This window comes from Hakea prostrata, chromosome 10 (genome assembly GCF_041222555.1).
Source record: "Hakea prostrata isolate BN-2017 chromosome 10, UWA_Hpros_2, whole genome shotgun sequence".
Classification (NCBI taxonomy): domain Eukaryota; kingdom Viridiplantae; phylum Streptophyta; class Magnoliopsida; order Proteales; family Proteaceae; genus Hakea; species Hakea prostrata.
In genome coordinates this window covers 11,761,710-11,780,334 of record NC_142609.1, presented here as the reverse complement: position 1 = coordinate 11,780,334, position 18,625 = coordinate 11,761,710, and the positions used below count along the sequence as shown (strand labels likewise).

At 38.9% G+C, this 18,625-nt stretch overlaps 1 protein-coding gene across 1 annotated transcript; it reads right to left on the bottom strand.

Moving 5' to 3' along the window:
* Positions 1–337: 337 nt before the first annotated feature.
* On the bottom strand, positions 338–17,441 carry LAF3 (Amidohydrolase family). The gene is made up of 15 exons (XM_089137873.1): positions 17,214–17,441; positions 16,964–17,112; positions 15,900–16,001; positions 13,119–13,191; positions 12,806–12,912; positions 12,614–12,716; positions 7,324–7,539; positions 6,408–6,493; positions 5,938–6,045; positions 5,278–5,373; positions 5,099–5,197; positions 4,704–4,778; positions 3,392–3,523; positions 3,158–3,273; positions 338–847 (listed from the first exon to the last, which is right to left on the bottom strand). The coding sequence occupies exons 1-15, from the start codon at positions 17,290–17,292 to the stop codon at positions 673–675; spliced, it is 1,716 nt and encodes a 571-aa protein (XP_088993999.1). The 5' UTR covers positions 17,293–17,441; the 3' UTR covers positions 338–672.
* Between the last annotated feature and the right edge of the window lie 1,184 nt (positions 17,442–18,625).

Below are 18,625 nucleotides of genomic sequence, written 5' to 3'. Positions count from 1 at the left end.
TTGTTAAAGCTTTCATAAAAGTCAGACCGAGCAATTAAGTCCCTCGTATTTTGCCCTCCGCCTCTGGTTGTCTTGTGATTGCTTTGGTGGTATTTATCGCGCACTTCTTGGACCTCAGACTCTAAAAGAATCTTTTCTATTCCCTCATTATGTATGGAAAGCTAGGAATAAAATTACCACAATTCACTTAATCTTGTAAGGTGTTTAAACTCAAAAGAGGTGAAACAGGATCTAAGGTGTTCATAGATCTCTATTTACATGACAATGTAGCAGTTAAAAGTGTTAGTAGTATTTCCACCAAAAGTTTTAACAAAAAAATTGGTAATAGCATCTGGTGCAGTACTTTTATGTGTATAAAACCCCCCTGCTTTCAATTGTGTCACCATAGAATTGAAAAGAAAGAACTCCAAAAAGAAATGCAAGAGTCAGGATAACATTGAACCAGGTTCATAAGTTTATATTACAACAACATCCATTTACAGGTCACACGACAAGCAAAAGTGCTACTTAATTCCACGAAAATTTATACAAAATTCTCATATAAGCCAGCACCGGGGAATTCGACTCAAATTTCAACACTTGAGCATATATATCATTTTCCTATATGGCTCAGAAGTATTTTCTTTGCAGGGTGTGTTCCTCCCATCTATGCACAGTTGCACCAAAATGGTGTCAAGGATAAGCCTGTACACCACTAACATAAGTTGCCTCGACAGATGCTGATGCTTCTTTTGCAAAGTCATCCCATGAAACACTGGACAATACAACAAAGTCTGCCAATTTTCCAGGAGATAAAGATCCAAGCTCTTCATCGAGGAAACAAGCATAAGCAGCTGAAATGGTGTACCTGCCATTGGAAACATCTGGTTTAGCAGGGGAAGAACTCCCAGAAGAACTATAAGAATAGATAATACAAAATTGTGTTGACCATTTGCTGGTTTTCCATCTATGTATGTAAGAAACATAATCCGCCGCCTTTCTCCCTCAGGTGTGGGTCTCATTTCTCTATTTCTGGAACATTCGCTTTTGGGAATTGGAGAATTATCAACTAGTGGTCATTTATAGGCTAGAAGCAGGAGTAGAACAAAGCCTTACAGCTAAGCATTCCACTAGATCAAGGGTCTATTTAGTTGGAGTAAGAGTGAAAGCATAAGTGCTACAAGAGGTCTCCTAATATTTTGGTAAATTTCCATATTTCCACTGTGGGGGAGTTTTGCAAGTGAAGATAAAGCAGAGCTAAATCAGTATCAGTAATCAATTAGCAGAGCAGGGTAGACACACATAAGCAGAGGTCAATTGAGGTCAAAGAATCTCAAAACTGTGCCACGGCACAAATCAGTTCTGAGCTGCAGTAGGTTCCAAGGCATACATTGGTCCTCTCATACCAGATAATCAAACCTTATGGCTGAACTTAAAAAGTAAGAACTATCATCTCGTTGTGCAGACACTTCACGACGTAGGTCGAAATATAAAGAAAAAAATCCAAACACTGTTCATAGACACTATTCTAGTGAATACTATTTCATCTGGATGCTTTTGAGAAGATCATGCAGGCCCATCAAGTGGAGAAAGAATCCATGCTAATGCTGCCAAAGTTTATTGTTGTTGGATTAGGAGTCATTGTCATCATGCCATCTGGGTTGCACTAGGTATGGGAGGTCTGGTGTCAAGGTGGCACCAACAGGGTGCCTAAATAAACCTAGGCAAGCAAGTCACCCATCCAGTAAAGGATTCCTCGATGCCTTGACAACACTTAATGAGTTGCTAGACTCCAGCCTTGTTTCCATGGTAGATTAGGACTTCCATTATAGTGGGTCCATAGAATGATGGTTGTCAAGTTCTGCTTTTACTTTGTTTTTCATCTTTGGCCCAGGATTGGGGTCCTAATAAATCCAATTCCAATATTGACATGGTTCATAAAACTTAAGAGAAAGGTGTAGAGGCACATCATCCCAGCAAAATTGGAACATATATTAGTTTTTTTTTTTTTTTTTTTTTGTCAAGTGAAAATGAGAACAAATATTAGTTCAGTTTATTATGAAAAATTTCTGCGGATTCAGTGGGAATCTAAGAGGATTTCTCTGGTGGTTCTGTTGAATCTGAGTGAGGCCTCAGAGTCTAGGCCTACCAATTTTTAGTTCTAGTCCTTCCCACCTGTATTAAAAGTCAGTAATTTTCTAGTTCTGAGAAACTATAGGTTGACTGTTTCACTACCTGTATTCCAGATTGCTTTCATACATCTGTATCTCTTTCAATATTATCTGAATTGTTTCAAGTCACAAACCCGTTAACAATCAAATTCAATCTGAATTTCTGGTTCTATTTCTTAACAATCTCTAGTCAATACTTCAGTACTAATTCTATCTGGTTTTTCCAAGTAGCATCAGGACTTCACTGTAGGTCCCTAGTCTGGGATCGAAGTTTGGGAAACTTTGCAAGTCTATTCCTCAACTAGAATAGATCACTGGATTTGAGTTTTTAGACCTTATATCCAGCCATCTCCTCAGTAGCCGGCACCAGAAAAGAACTTAGCCAAATATTTTTAACTTGGATCCGAGAACCTTATACTATCTACATCATGCTAGCCATTCCCTGCCAGAATAGGAAATGCCCTACACTATTTATTACCTCGGTGTAGAGAAAAAAAGTAAGCAACGGTCAACTAGGGCTCTCATATAAGCAATATGCCATATCTAATGCAGTGTCAAGTAGGCAGTGGTTCCCACACTGAGGACATGAGCAGGTAAAGAAGCTACTCCAAAAATGAAGGCTTAGTTTAGAATCTTCAAATTTGGATCTTTAACAGGCAATAATCTAGAATTGATGGATATACATAGCCTGTATTAAAGAGATTAGATGGTGGGTTAAAGAGCTAAGGAGTTCACTGACTTTAGATTTTGGAATAGGGGTAGGACTAGAAGGATCATTAAATAGTAAAAGCTTTCAAAATTGTTGATAACATTCATTTGGCTATCTTTCAGTGCAAACAGTGTCACGTAATGCACATAAGCCGGTTACAATTTATAAGCACATCTACAGTCAGCATTAAATAAAACAAGCATCATCTCTAAAAAGGGGGGGGGGAGGCATTAAGAAAAGAGGCAAATGGAATAAAAGTAATAAGGGGAAAGAGATGAAGCATTTCAATGGTCCTTACGCATTTAAAGCATCACTAACTGTAACACATTCTGATGGAATCCAAGCATCTTTCCAGCCTGAAGGTATTCTTTTTATTGCAGTCTTGATCCCACCCAGGGGATTGATGTTTGCCACCTATGACAAATTTATCAGAACATCTAAATTAATTATATACAACTGACGATCAAAAGATTTAGGTTCTAAGGTAAAACATGAGAAAGCGGGACAAAAGTAAATACAATGAAATGCTTACAGGCCAATCAGAACCAAATGCTAAGAATGCATTGTTAGTCAAAAGCGACCGAAATAAATATGATCCTCCTTGAGCCCTTTCAACTCCCAGTTTCCTTTCCGCAGCATCGGCATCATCCAAGAGGTGCTCTGGCTGTTGAGAAAATTTACATCAAGAGAAATAGATAGTCTCATCAAGAAAAAAGAAATAAATAACATATCGTAACAAAAGCAAAAATGGTTCAATGGAAAGTGAAGGAACATGCCACAAAATTATAAACATTTGAGAATATTCATCCCAAAAACATCAAGGCATGTCAGAAAAAGTTTGTTGGAGCCAGCATAGAAGCTTGTTTCAGAGCTGCAACTCCAAAGTCTTGCTTTCCCCTTCTCATGGTGTCCTCACTCTCAATTTCCTTTTTCTCAAGCTTGATTAGTTTAATGGACTGACTTGTGAATTAGGATTAAGAATTATAGGATTGACCTCATGTTTCCAAATGCACAAACTTTACATAAATATGGAATGAAAATTTAATAAATGGAATACTTTAAAAATTAGATGTTGAAAACTAAGATATGAATAAAACAGACTGCCGTGGCCCTAGGCATGCCAAGGGATTGCTTAGGACGCCAAGGCAACACTGGCTAGTAAAAATGTATTACTGCTTTGCCCATATTTTTCCACTTTACTGCCTAGGCAATGCCTTGATAACTATGATATCAAGTTCAAAAATGGGCATCCGGTGCATGCAGCTCCCACCATTTTGGGGTCTGGGAAGATTCATACTGCACGCAGCTGCACCCCTGCTTTTACGGAAAGGCTGTTTCCACATTCAAAATTTCAACCACCTGGTTATAATGGAGCAAACATTACCATCTCACGTTGATGCACTCAAAAATTAAACATCACAGAAAATCCCATCTACATACAATATTAACAAGATAATGGCAGATGAATTTCCCAACAGTTCAAAGGTGAAAGAGTGTGGAATCCTATTAAACTCACAATATTGCTCAGGAGTAGTGGTCAGGGGGAATTGTCTAAGGTTTGAGGTCCAGCATTTGTCTCTGGTTGATGTCTAAAACAATTTCAGAATAAAATGATCTATCAGAAGTAAATAAGAAGAAATGAGAATCTGACCAAGTTGCAACCCCAGAAAGCAGAAATCATATTTCTTTTGGGGCACAAAGTCAGGGCAGAAGGTACCAACTATAATTATTAGGGCGGAAGCAGCCTCAGTAACTATCTGAATCAAAACTCCCATCTGACTGTAATTCAAGAGAATAAGAAATGAGAATGCATACTAGGGTCAAAGAAATAGAATACGATTAACCTGCACTGAAGCAATAATATTCTGTTTACCAAATCGCGCTGCTGCACCTGGAGCCAATTGCTGTGCATGTTCAATCTGAAAATATTTCGTTCCAATGATCATGAACTAATATAGTAATCATCAATACAATTTTCTCCATAAACTCAAGGGAAAATATCAACTTCAGGCTGGAAAATCCTGAAATTCAGATGGTAGGACTAAATCTGCTAGTTTATTTTTTTGAAATTCCCATTTAAGTAGAAAAGAAGGCAAAAGAAAGAATCAAGAACTAAAGGCTCAAAGAGGACATTGAATAGTTCCCAAACTTGAAATCATCCAGAAGATGAGAACGTAGGAGTTGATCTCACTTTCCCTTTTTCAGCAAACAAGACATCAGACTAAAGCAAATAAATTACCCTGAATCTTCGATCTCTCATTCCATTTGAAGTTGCTACCGAATCATACAAATCTAGTATCAAGTCATTTGCTCTATCTCCTATGGCATGAATGGCAACCTGAGAGCAATCAAAAGCAATACTCTTCATTCTGAGAGAGGGTTCATATATACATATATGACATTGAGAGAAGAGAACACCTGAATCCCTGATTTATCTGCTGCCATTGTCATATTGGATAGAATCTCTGTATCTGTCACTTGTAGGCCATAATTAAGCGGCTCATCCACATAAGGCTACAAAAATCAACATTTTGTTAGATAGGGAACTTGAAATACTTAAAAGTTAAAACATCAGAGCTAGAAAGAACGTGAGGAACATGACTATGAAGCTCATACTAATAAAAGGACGCAGTGCGAATAATAACTAATATAGAAGCATATTATATATTTCTTTAAAACTTTTTGGAAAAGAAAAAGGGAGCTCTGAAATATAACTTAGAAATTCCTTTAGGGTATATACACCATGAAGGATTAACATAGTGAAAATTAAAAATTGGTTACTCGTATGAAAAGAAGAAAAAAAATAGAGAAAAAGTTGAAATTGAAGTAGTCAATGAAAGTAAGAAAGGGAAGAAAGTGGAAGAAGAAGAAGAAGAACACATGAAAAAAGAGGAAATAAGTTTGTCGGTAATGTGTCTGGTGAACATTTTCATATATTCCTCACTTAAGAAAAATCGAGGTAGCTAATGTTCATCGGATGAGCATGCAGTAGTAGCATGAATAAGATCCATAGCTTTGGGGGCATCGCCTGTAACTTAAAGTATGGAACCTAACCATCATGTAGACTTCAACTGTTACCTCATACATAAGAGCAGAACTGGAACCCAACGATCCATCAGTAAATGCCTTAACACCACCCAAGTAAATCCATTGGCTTATGACCTGTCCTGTCTTCTGGATAAGAGTCTAAAGACAACAGAAATATATACCTATCAAACACAAGGAATGTAGAAGTATAATCATAAAGTAGACGAAAAGGGCTAAAATAAGAATGCCCTAAAGAAACACAGTATGTTTAGGTTGCTATAATTTTAGCAATTCAACTTCCCTAAACCCCAAGAAAATCACTGTTGTCAGGAAGTAGTTTTAAGACTAATAAACACAACTCATTTCACAATATAAAAATTCATAACTACTTTTCAACTCCATATCAATCACTTGTAAGATACAATGGTACTTTATAATATCAACAAATTCTATTTGTAAATGGAAAGTTGTTGCAACAGAAATTAAAAACTGCAAGCAAGCATCTTGTGGAAAGAACGTACATGTAAACGTGACCATGTCTCCAAAGGAAAAAATAAGCAAACCCTGATTAGCATTTTTCCCTGAGTATCAGCCCATTGATAAACATCTGCAAAACCATGAAATGGAACATTTGGTACTCTAAAGAAAATGAAGAAAGAAATGCATGAAAGAATGCACAACAAAAACTGTCCTTTAAATGTGTTTAACAACAACAACAACAACAACAACAACAATAAGCCTTCTCCCAACTAAATGGGGTCGGCTACATGGATTCTTGCCCTCCAATCAATTCTGTTCGAGGCCATGTTAGATACAAGGCCTAAGCTATACATGTCATTTCTCACCACTTCTCCTAAGGTTATCTTAGGTCTACCCCAAGCTCTTCTAGTTCCTTCAATATGGATTATATCACTTCTCAGTACAAGGGCATTTATAGGTCTACGTTGAATGTGGCCATGCCACCTCAAACTACTTTTTCGAAGCTTATCCCTTATGGGAGCAACTCCCAGACCTGCTCTAATATGATCATTTCTTATCTTATCCATCCTAGTTTTGCCACTCATCCATCTTAGCATCCTCATTTCTGCTACACTAAGTTTATATATATGATTCTTTTTAATAGCCCAACACTCTGCACCGTACATCATAGCTGGTCGAACAACGGTCCTATAGAATTTTCCTTTAAGCTTTAATGGAATACGCCGATCACATAACCCAGACGCACCTCTCCACTTCATCCATCCTATTTTAATTCTTTGGGAAACCTCATCCTCTAAATCACCTATTTTACTTATGATTGAACCTAGGTACCTCATTTTCCTTTAAATGTGTTTAAAGAAAAATGAAATTTAAGGTTACAACACAAAAAAAGGGTAATTGTAATAAAATTTTGACCAGCAAAAGATGAAACAAATGGAGGAAATTTGTAACCATAACCTGAAAAATCTTCCCAAGGAGGTTCTACCGGTGCACCAGGTAAATATCTACCAACATCAACAACTGTTGTCACCCCATTCATTAAAGCAACTTTGCTTGCCCGTATCAAAGCATCCCTCCTCTCTTCTACTGAGTCCTCAGGAATCAAGGGAACTAGAAGCTGCATTGCTGAGTCGATCAACAAACCAGTTGGCCCCATAGTGGGGGGGTAATTCCCTTACTCCCCCCCCCCCAAAAAAAACACCACCATCCAAAAAAAAAAACCCCCCCCCCCCCCCCCCCCCCCCCCCTTTGGTTGTATAGGAGTTAAGTTAGAGTTTGTATTCATATAGAATTCTATTCCTTGTAATATTCACTTTCCACTTAATTATAAATAAAGGGCGAGATCATGGATCAATAAGCCATTCTACTACAACGTTATATCACATGGCACGAGCAACCGATTAGGGAATTAAGAAAAAAAAGAGAGAAGAGTGTCGAACACCCCTCCCCTCTCTTGCTATCGTCGAGAAAAGGATCGAAACCCACGTTTTTAGCGCTCAAACCAACGACAAACCAATGAGTAACAGAAACCATCGCCTCTCGGCTGATATTCGACCGGCATTCAAACGACAACACCAAGAACAGAAAAGAAGAAAAAGAAAAAGAGAAAAAGAGGCACTCCATCACACGAGTTTTTGGAACGATATCGAATTGAACCGACTCCTTCAGCCATCGAGAAATGCAAACGATAGAAGGATTTGAATGGTCATCGTTAGCATGTGTTCATCGTTAGCCATGGCATCGGTACCATCGTCATCAACGAGTCTTATTCACCCACCTCGCATCGAACCGGGTAACCCTTAAACCCGCTCCCTTCTTAAGTGCCCTTCTAAAACCCATTAGCTGGCCCTTCCAAAACCCATTAAGCCGGACAAACCGGACCATACGAACCATATTTTGTTCCCATAATTAAGCCCACGAACCAATCCTATTATATATATATATATATATATGATGTTTAAGGGTTCATATTTTTCGAGTTTATTTGTTTTAGTAGAGAGAGAGAGAGAGAGAGAAAAAAAAAAAAAAAAAAAAAGGGAGGCCAGGATGCATGGGAGGTTTTTCACAAGGTGATGAAGAACTGCAGACAATTTTTTCAACATGGCAACTATCGATGGTACTACCCCGCCGAACATTACCCAAATTTTCATCCCTTTCGGTAAGATTTGATGGGACAAATTATTTGATTTGGTCACGATCGCTACTAACTACGGAAGAGGACTTGTTGGATACAACGGGCACCACTATCAAACCCACCACAAGGTTCCCAGGAAAAATGGATCTCGAATGACTCTTATTATGTCCTTTTCTTGAATTCCATGATTCCAAATATTGCCCGTGGATATCTATTACGATACCGCTGCCCAAACGAAGGCTACTACTGAAACATATGGATAGTTGGGGAATGATGCACGGTTTATGAGCTACGAAAGAAGCTTCATGAGACTACCCAAAAGGAACTGATCGTGGCCCACTATTATGCTGAGTTGCGATCTCTTTGGCAAGAGTTGGATCATTAGGGGATTATCACCACTAATCCGGATGATGTGGCGACTTATAAGAAGCACATTGATAAGATTCGAGTATATGACTTCTGGCAGGTTTGAACGTGGAGTACGATCGATCGAGTACAAGTCTTAAGTCGTTCTCCTTTCCTACACTGAACAGTCTTATGCTCTTGTTCAGTGTGAGGAAAGTCGCGATTAGCCATGCTATACTCCTATTTTGGAGAAATCAGCACAGCGTCGCACTAAATCGATCCGGCTAAGGAGATTGTCAAGTGTGAGCACGTCACAAACCCTATCATACTAAGGAAAATTGTTGGAAACTCCATGGGAAGCCTGCTGATTTTGAGAAAAAAGAGCACAAAAAAAGGAAAATCGAAAGCTCATATCTCGAGAAGCTTCACAAGACCCCCTCGCAGATGTTGGTCTCTCACAGGAGGAGTTAACGGACGATGAATCTCTCGCGGTACAACCCACCACCGCTCCTCTACTAATCAAACCAACCCACCTGCTACTGGTAAAACTTTACAAGCTTCCAAGTTTCTCGTTCTACCCGGATTATCGATACCGGAGCCACAGATCATATGACAGTTTATCCTCTTTTTCTTACAATATTCTCCAACTCGGAAAGGATAAAGTTCGAATTGCTGATGGCTCCTATTCTTCCATTGCTGGAAAAGGGACCATTCAACATTCTCCATCCCCGTCTTTGTCTAAAGTTTTACATGTTCCCTCTTCTCTACTAACTTGCTCTCTATCGCAGTCTTACACATGACTTAAATTGTAAAGTGACATTTTTCCCATCTATCGTGTCTTTCAGGATCCGGTAACGGGGAAGGAGATTGGACGTGGTAAACTAGACAATGGACTTTATTTGCTCGAGCCGATTGAAGGATCTACCGCTCGACTACATCTTCTAATCGAGTCCACGGTAATATCGACCTTCATCGGTGGCACCGTAGGCTAGGTCACCCCCTCAGGAACTCTTAAGAAAATATTTCCGATTTAGTTTCTTCTGAATGAGGATGATTTTTTTGTGAAGCTGCATTTTTGCGAAGGACTGTTCTACTTATTTACCTTCTCTTCATAATAGAAAAAATATTCCTTTTATGTTAATTCATACCGATGTGTGGGGTCCCCGCCGACGTGTGTCTATCACCGGCCATAGGTACTTTGTTACTTTTATTGATTGTCACTCTCGCTCTACATGGATTTATCTTTTAAAACAAAAAATGAAGTTTCCGATGTTTTCGTGATTTTCATAATATGATTAAAACTCGCTCAATGCCACCGTGAAGATCCTTGCAGTGACAATGGCACGAGTATATTGATGGTGAATTTCAAAGATATCTCTAACTCGGCATAATACATCGACTAGTTGCGTTGATACGGCGCCCAAAATGGGGTGCGAAAGGAAGAATCGGCATCTCTAGAGATAGCCGTTTATTATGATTGCTATGAATGTACCCGACAAGACGGAGTGATGCTATTCTCACGCTTCTTACCTTATGAATAGGATGCCCAGTGAGGATACTTGGTTTTAAATGTCCTAATGAGATTCTCTAGGAGCCTCTTCTTTGTTATTTCCCAAAGGTTTTTGGATGCGGTGTTAGGAATCACACCACCGAGTAAGTTGGCTCCCCGAGCCTACCCGCATATTTTTGGGGTATTCGCTACTCGAAAGGGTACAAATGTTATCATCCTCCCTCCAAGAAAACCATTGTATCCATGGATGTACTTTTTCATGAGTTTTGCCCTTACTATACACCTCTCCAGGGGGAGAGTCCTAGAGGAGAGGTGTTCTTCCGACTCTAGATCTTCCTTTCACACACCAACACAACTAAGAGTCCCGAAGAGTTTCCGACGGGGGAGACTCGGCCAAGAAACCCGAGGACAATCCTCCCCCAATCGAACCAGGAAGAACCAGCCAAGGGGAGACCACCGGAGACACGGGGGTCTTTCAAAACCAGATGACCAAAATAAAGAGGTGCAGACATCGAGGAAGAAAACAACCGGCAAAGCGGTGGAGAAAGGGGAAGACCACCGGCTCCGCTCCGAACGATTCTACCGAGGTATTCCCGATCTCAGAGAAAAGGGGTGATGTACCAACATCCCAAGCTAAATATGCATAACTCTGCGACTCAGTGCAATCCCGCACCGACGCCAAAAGGGCGAAGCAGCCGACAAGAGATGGAAGGAAGCAGGTAGAGGAAATGCAGCAATGAAGAAAAATGACACTTGGGAGCGGTTACACTCCTCGAAAAAAACCAAGGGCGAAATGGGTATTTGTGGTTAAACAAAATATGGATGGACAGCCAACAAGTGAAAGCAGACTAGTTGCAAAGGGGTTACCACCAGGGAGAATCGGGAGACGCCCGGGAAACTAAATACCGGAGTGGTCCGAACGGAACAAACACTGGAACGCACCAACTAGACGAAAGAATGCCACAGGGGAGTTAGCAGAAGAGGTAATGGAAACACATGGTTCGATGACAACACGCAGGGAAAGTCGTGGTGAAGAGGTCAAATATGGGTAAAAAGCAGATGCCGGGGCGAGCCGAAGGCAATGACCTATTGGGTACAAGCAAAGCAATGCGATCATACACTATTTGTCAAGAAGTCAAATACTAACATCACACCTCATTGTCTATGAGACGATATTGTATCACAGGGAAGATGGTGAAGAAATCAAAAGTGAAGAACTATCTGGCAAAGAGTTTGAAAAAAGATCAGGAAGACAGATAGGGACGAGGTGGCCGATCAAATAAAGGTATACCTACCCAAAGAAAGTATGTCCAGATCATATCGAAGGGGAATGTTGGGGTGTAAAATAGGATACCCCAGAAGCCGAGCTAAACTTAAAGAAAAAGAGGGAGAACCAGTGGACAAAGGAAGAACCAAAGGCGGTAGGGAAGCATCACTGCTCAACCGGCCGACATGCTAGCGAGGTATAGTGAGTCAATCATGCATGATCCATATTAGCCAATGAAGGAGACGAAAACAAGATTTGAAGGGAACTCCGGAAAAGGAAACGTCACCCACCGATAACAAAAGAGAAGCAACACCGATGCAGACGGGCGGACTAGAAGAAGAAAGGAGACCTTTATTGGAGGTAACATAGTCACATGGAGAAGAAGAAACAGAATGTGGTAGCTTATCAGTACCGAAGCGAAATAGGGCAGGCGGGAGTGGAGCACAGGTGAAAGGCGCGAAGATATGGAGTCCAAGTTCCAAACCCCATGATGTTATATTGTGACAACAAGGGCATTAGTATGCAAAATCCAGGCAACATGATCGAACTAAGCACATTGAAATTGAGGTTTTTGTCAAAGGAAAGTTGGAACAAGGGCTTACGCAGCCTTTGAAGATCCAAGACAAAGCAGAGTTCCACTAAGGGATGAAAGAAAGAGATTCCCAGAGGCAAGTAGGCAGAGTAAACAGCCCAACTGAGGGGGAGTGTTGGATTCTATAGGAGTCAATAAGAGTTGATAGGAGTTAAGTTAGAGTTGATCATAAGAATCATTCCGAATATACTCCACTAATTATAAATAAAGGGCTGAGAATGGATAATAAGCATCTACAACAACACCCAAAAAAAAACCCCCGGGGGGGGGGAAAAAAAAACCAACCCCAAAAGGAACAAAAACACACCGCCCCCGCCGAAAAAAAAAAAACACGCCCCCCGCCCCCAAAAAAAAAAAAAAAAAAGAGAAAGAAGGAAGGTGGAGAAAAAAACAAGCGACGGGGGGGTGGTGCAGAGTCTTCTGTGTAATTAGAAATTTTGGCCATCTTTAGGGCCAGGGAGTTGGCCAAGCCCATATGACCATCCATCCTTGACAACCATACCTGCAAAATATCCCAAATAGATATGTTTACCACTGTGGTAAGCAAAGTTCCTCAAGTTAGTTAGGACCAATGACATTCCAGTCCCTCACAGGATTATTAGGTGTGATATCATCAATCCAAGATGCTTCTGGCAAATCTCCTCCCCAGAGTTCATCATTCCAGCCACCACCTAATATCCAGCACCCTTCATGCTTATCTGAAATAGTGTGAAATGTGTTTATAAAAGAAAATAGAAAAAAAAGGTTTAGCTAGTACGTTGTAAGCCTACCACAAAATAAAGCATTGAAGTCCTTGCTTCAACATGGAACTCTTAATTCAAGATTTGGATTATTCTGGCGGTCATATTATCAACCCGAGAAAGAGACTATTAAGGTTCTTACCAGAACAACTGAAAAGGCTTACCTATTACAGCTTCTTTGACCTTTCTTACGAACTCATCTTTGCTCTTCACACCTCGAAGTACTACCCGTGCCATCTGATGGTAACAGCATCCATACAAATTGACACAAGTTATGTTTAAAAGAAGTTGAGAAGAAAAAAGGTCAAATTTGTAAAGAAAATAGTAGACTTCTGATGTCTATCCTATGGTTTTGTTAGTTCAGTATTAAAATTAAATTACCAGAGAAAGATAACATCTTCCATAATTCAAAACCGGCAATGAGAGGTCAATTAGTAGGGCAACTGCACCTTGATATGAATATTTACAAATGCTAGACTACTTGGAATAGACAATAATGAAGGATTAGTAGGGCAACCGCACCTTGATATGAATATTTACAAATGCTAGGCTACTTGGAATAGACAATAATGAAGGATTACTAAAACCAAACCGTGGAAAGGTAAAGTTGGTATTTTGGTGAGGAAACTAAAGTCCTGTGGAGACAGCTTGAGAAAATGTGCATAGAAAACAGTACTGCTGCTCTGAAAGATGGCATTTCTTTGTTGAAGACTATGTCAGAAGCAAATTAAATCTTTAAGAAGAAACCAGAATAGCAGTTGGAGGTGGTATAAACACCAGATTCTTCAATTACCAGTGATGCAAATGTATCCCCTCTCAACCTTCACCCCCCCCCCCCCAAACAAACAAAAAAGAAAAGAAAAGATCGAAGAGAAAGAAGCAACATCTCTGCTACATTTCAGATCACTGCTTGATGTCTTCTACTGACCTGTTGGGAAAATTTAGGGAAACTAACCCATAGGACAAAATTGCAATTGACCCAGATCTAGAGAAAAATATGGCAAAAATAGAGGATATCAGTTACTACACAACTTAGATGGTATCTAAAGAATGTGGACAGAAAATAGAAACTCAAGAAAAACAAACCGTAGTAGGGTTTCTAAAACAAGTAGTGCTCTTAAGTTAGAAATCTGATGGCACCGCAATTCTGGACATGCAAAGTATTAACATGAAAATCATATCCAAATTGGCTCAATAAGACAGTAGAATGGGCTGGAATCTTTAAGAGAAGGCTATAATGCAAGTTGTCATCATCAGTATGCAAGATCAGAAACTTACTACGAAGATTAGTATATCATAAAGTGAATAATGCTAAAACAAAACAAAGAGGATGGACACAAGGAAGGCAGAATGGAACTCACAAAAGATTCAGACATTCAGTTTACAAAGTTAGAGTTTCACATACTGGCCTTGTAGCTTCCTAAAAATTGAGAACAAGATAGGGAGAAGAGCAGGGTAAACAGGAATGACCTAGCTTCACCACCTGGCCTGCAGGAATGGAATCACCACCATACCCAAAATCACCAAAGTAAACTATGATTAGAATCTCCACCAATCAGTTATGCAGCTGAGTTGCCCAAAGGGCATATTTATTGGAAATAAGCCTAGGGTTGGATTGGAATATGTATATATTAAGCCTTTGATCCTTCGAGTTTTCTTTGTAATGGCAAATTTAATGAACATAAAATATGAGCAGAAAGTAGGATAACGAGATTTACTTCACTGTTGCAATTTCGAGTCAATTTCTTTCATCATTTAGTTTCCTAGTTAATTTATTTTACCGTATTCAGCAACATCAATACCTTCTTGCTTGCTAGTAACAGGAGTGTCAACTTTTGGAATTTTCTGACATAGGATAGCAAGGAATGGTCCCATTAAAGTATGCTTATAGTTTTCCTGCCTGCCCCAGGAGCTCCAAAGTACATGAATACCCAAAATTTAAACCCTCCAGATAATCAAAAGGCAAAGTCTTCGTTGGAGATGTCTCAGCATCACTTTTCTTGTTGGTTTTCCATCAATGTGTTTCTCATAGAAAACAAAGAATGAAGATCACAAAGATTAGAAGCCTCAAATGGAAGACACAATAAGAACACTTCCCCCCAAACCTTTGTTGGCTAAAATTCTGAATCATCTGCCACATAAAGCATCAATCTTGTTTCTGTCGGAACAACCATAGTTGACTGACCCAGCAGATCCTACCATTTATACATATTGTCGATTAATTATTCCTTTTCAAGATTACATGCCAAAATTTCAAGATTACAGGCACATTCCCAGCCATGAACTGGAGCATGGATACTTTGATCATCCATTAAACTCCTACCAAGATAAAACCCATGTACAGGTGCAAGTTTCAGAATCCAATGCCAATGCAAGGTGTCAAAATCAACAAAGTCCCAAAAAGTGGGTCAAGGACTCAAGGTTATGCAAAAGTCTTCTTTACATGTTTCAGAGTTCATTTCACAGATTTCTATAAGTAAATCTGTCTGTGTTATGGAGAAACTATTATATTTGCATTACCTTATAAGAATTCCTTTTAAATACTATACATAGTTTAGCATTGTCTGTAACAAATGAGTACCATATATTAATATGCATGTGTATGTGTACAATACAAGAATGTATATTACTTCAAGCAGCCAAAATTTTTTTAATGTTTTATTACACTAGTGACAGTACAGCAGTTGTTGGCGATAGTACTAGGTGAAGTTCCATGACATGTTGGCGTCAAAATCCACCCGACAAGAATCAGAGTGGGTATTTTAAGGATATGTAGTTTTTCACATTTAGTATCTTTCGGTATCAAAATCAATAATGAAGCAATAACATCCATTCTAACTCAAATCATATCTTAGACTGGAGAAAATTACAAGAGAAAAACAAGAAAGATGAAGTGAAATACACAATTGGAAACAGAAGAAACAAAGGTAAGGTTGCCAGAATACCTGCAACCCTCCATATATCATGTGCACATGAGAATCAAAGAATCCTGGAACCACAACCTTCCCGTTAAGATCTAACTCTTTAGTCTCATCAGACATAAGCTCCTGCAATCACATGAAAAATGCACATGATAATTGACCTACTTTAGGGAGTAGAAAATGCAAACTTGCTCTATTATGAAGATAAGCTAAACTGATTATTTGAGGTATGCGGACTCTTCAGTTTACTCAAAGTAATCAAATCAAATACAGCATGACTGTGTGTCATTAATATGGAAGTGGATGTGTGTTTAGCATTAAATCCCGTTTTTCTCTCTTCCAAAACTCTTTTGGACTGGTGATGCAGGCTGATTATTTGGGATATTCAATGATCATAGACAAAGGAAAGGCACAGAAACACCAATGTTATATATTAGAATTGTCAGCATAAGTAGAATTATCACTGACATTTATAAGCTTATAAATACGAACTCCCATCGCTTAATGTTTGCATTCTTGGATACTTTTTTATGAACTAACTTGCTTACTTAGAATATTTATAGTAGCCAGCATATCCATGTGCTAGACTCAATTGATAACCTACTGTAAATCAAGCCCCAGTTGCAATGAGCTAAATCAGATTCCTGGACACATATCCAGACTTGACATCAGCACTAAATCATTCATAACTGTGTGACAAATAGCGTGATCAAATGAATGGTTCATAATCTATCTACAAATAATCTTGAAGTGGGAAGCCAAAGAATACCTCTGACATAATTCAATAAGAGACTTAGCAGAATAGATTAAGCAAACACAACGAGTGACACAAACATCCCCTGTTTGGAAGAAGTGGGGGTGAGGTGGGCGGTTGATGATATTCTACTAAAGGAAGTTATCAATGAAGAGCACCTCTACATGTCCAAATCAGAGCATTGATTCACCATTTCATACTGTTCTATTTTTCTTGTACTCCATCAAGTAGGTAAGTTCTGAATAACATTAAGTTACTGAAGCAGAGACTCACTAATATTTGGAACGCTTTCAAAGCACGATGTTAATGATGGAAGATTGAAACACAAGATGACCTGAAGAGAGGAGTAGTTGCCGACACGAAGAATTCTTCCATTTCGGATGGCCATGGCTTCTGCAAACGGGAGAGATAAATCACTAGTGTATATAGTCCCGTTCTTCGCCACCAAATCAGCAACCACCGGGGATTTCACAGCAGACCACCCTACAAGATTTTTTTTTCAAAAAAGAGATAGCTTAAACAAATTTGTATCGCGCTTCGGCGTAGCAGCAAAATTCAGTTCAAGAACGAAACCGTGATTTTACATTTAGTGTCCAAAATCGGAAGCCAAACGATTGCCAGTACCAAAGCGATAAACCCAGAAACCAACACCAGGAGATTCATTGAAGCTCTCTGTTTCTTGGACAAAACTCTCTCTAATCCTTGTCTAGGAGTCGAGTGAAGTGGGAACAGCTTCAACCGTTACCTTCTCGTCTTCGGCATTAAGCATGGTTTTTTTTTACAATTAGAATCTTCATAAACGTCAAAAAACCAAGAGCACAATGAAACATCCAGTTGTCAAATGTTTTTTTTTTTTTTTTTATACTTCCTCTGTGAATGTTTTCAAATGGTTTTTGAAAAGTGGAATCTGAATGTTTTTGGTCACATTCAAGCCAATATTCAGAATCTGAATCAAGAGTCTGAATAATATTAATATTTAATTTCCCAAATTAAACGGTGTACCTAATCGCTTAGAACAGGATTGGCTAAGGAGGAAGAGATGTGCCTTCAAAAATCTCAAGTTAATTGAATAATAAGTACAAATCTCAAGGTAGATCTACAAATGTTATAAAATTAGATTTGTTTTTTTTTTTTTTTTTTTTTTTTTGGATCTGGGGTTCATTTGGGCCAGCTTTTTTTGTGCATCTCGATGTCATCCGCAATGATCGAACCCATAACCTCTCCACTGAGAAGTATGAATTTTACCACTTTACCAATCCTGCATTGCATCTTAGAATTTTAACTGAATTTTTGTAGTATTATTTTAGACGTGAGAAATCTATGTGTGAAGACTCGTTTTTTGGGCGTGACATGTCTCGCATTAATATACAAACCACATTGGTTGTGTTTGAAACGAGGTGGTGAACTACTGTTTAGGAGCTTACCAAAAGAACTACTGTTTAGGGAAATCCTCCTCTCCCGCATGTATTGCCACTATGATTGAAAATATTTTACATTTGCCTTCTTACTTAGGAGAGTGTAAGTTTTCCTTTGTTGCCAAGACCTGCAACATTTTCGTAGATGTCCTAACCAAGAAGGCCAAATTGGTAGCGAAATCAACTATTTAACCATTTTTCACTTCTTATATCAGTGATGATAACTCTATAGCTTGGTTGCTCCTCAATAAATGAGTTTCTATCAGAAAAAAAGTAAATCACAATAAATTTCTCTGATGTTTTTGATTTGTTTATGTTATGGGTAAAAATTACCCATCTATCGGTTTGTATCAAGTCAACCAACGGTTATTGGGTTACATATTATGCTCAGATTGAATCATGACCATCAAATGAGAACTAAATATCTACGGATCAGATGAAATTAAGGCAAAGTCTAATGTCTATAAATACAAAAAAGATGAAAGTAGAGGTAAGACACTTCATCTTATACAAACCAGCCTGCAACTTTTCCACTTTGTAATCTTTTGAACTTGGAGTTCGGAGGAGCTTTGGTTCTCTTT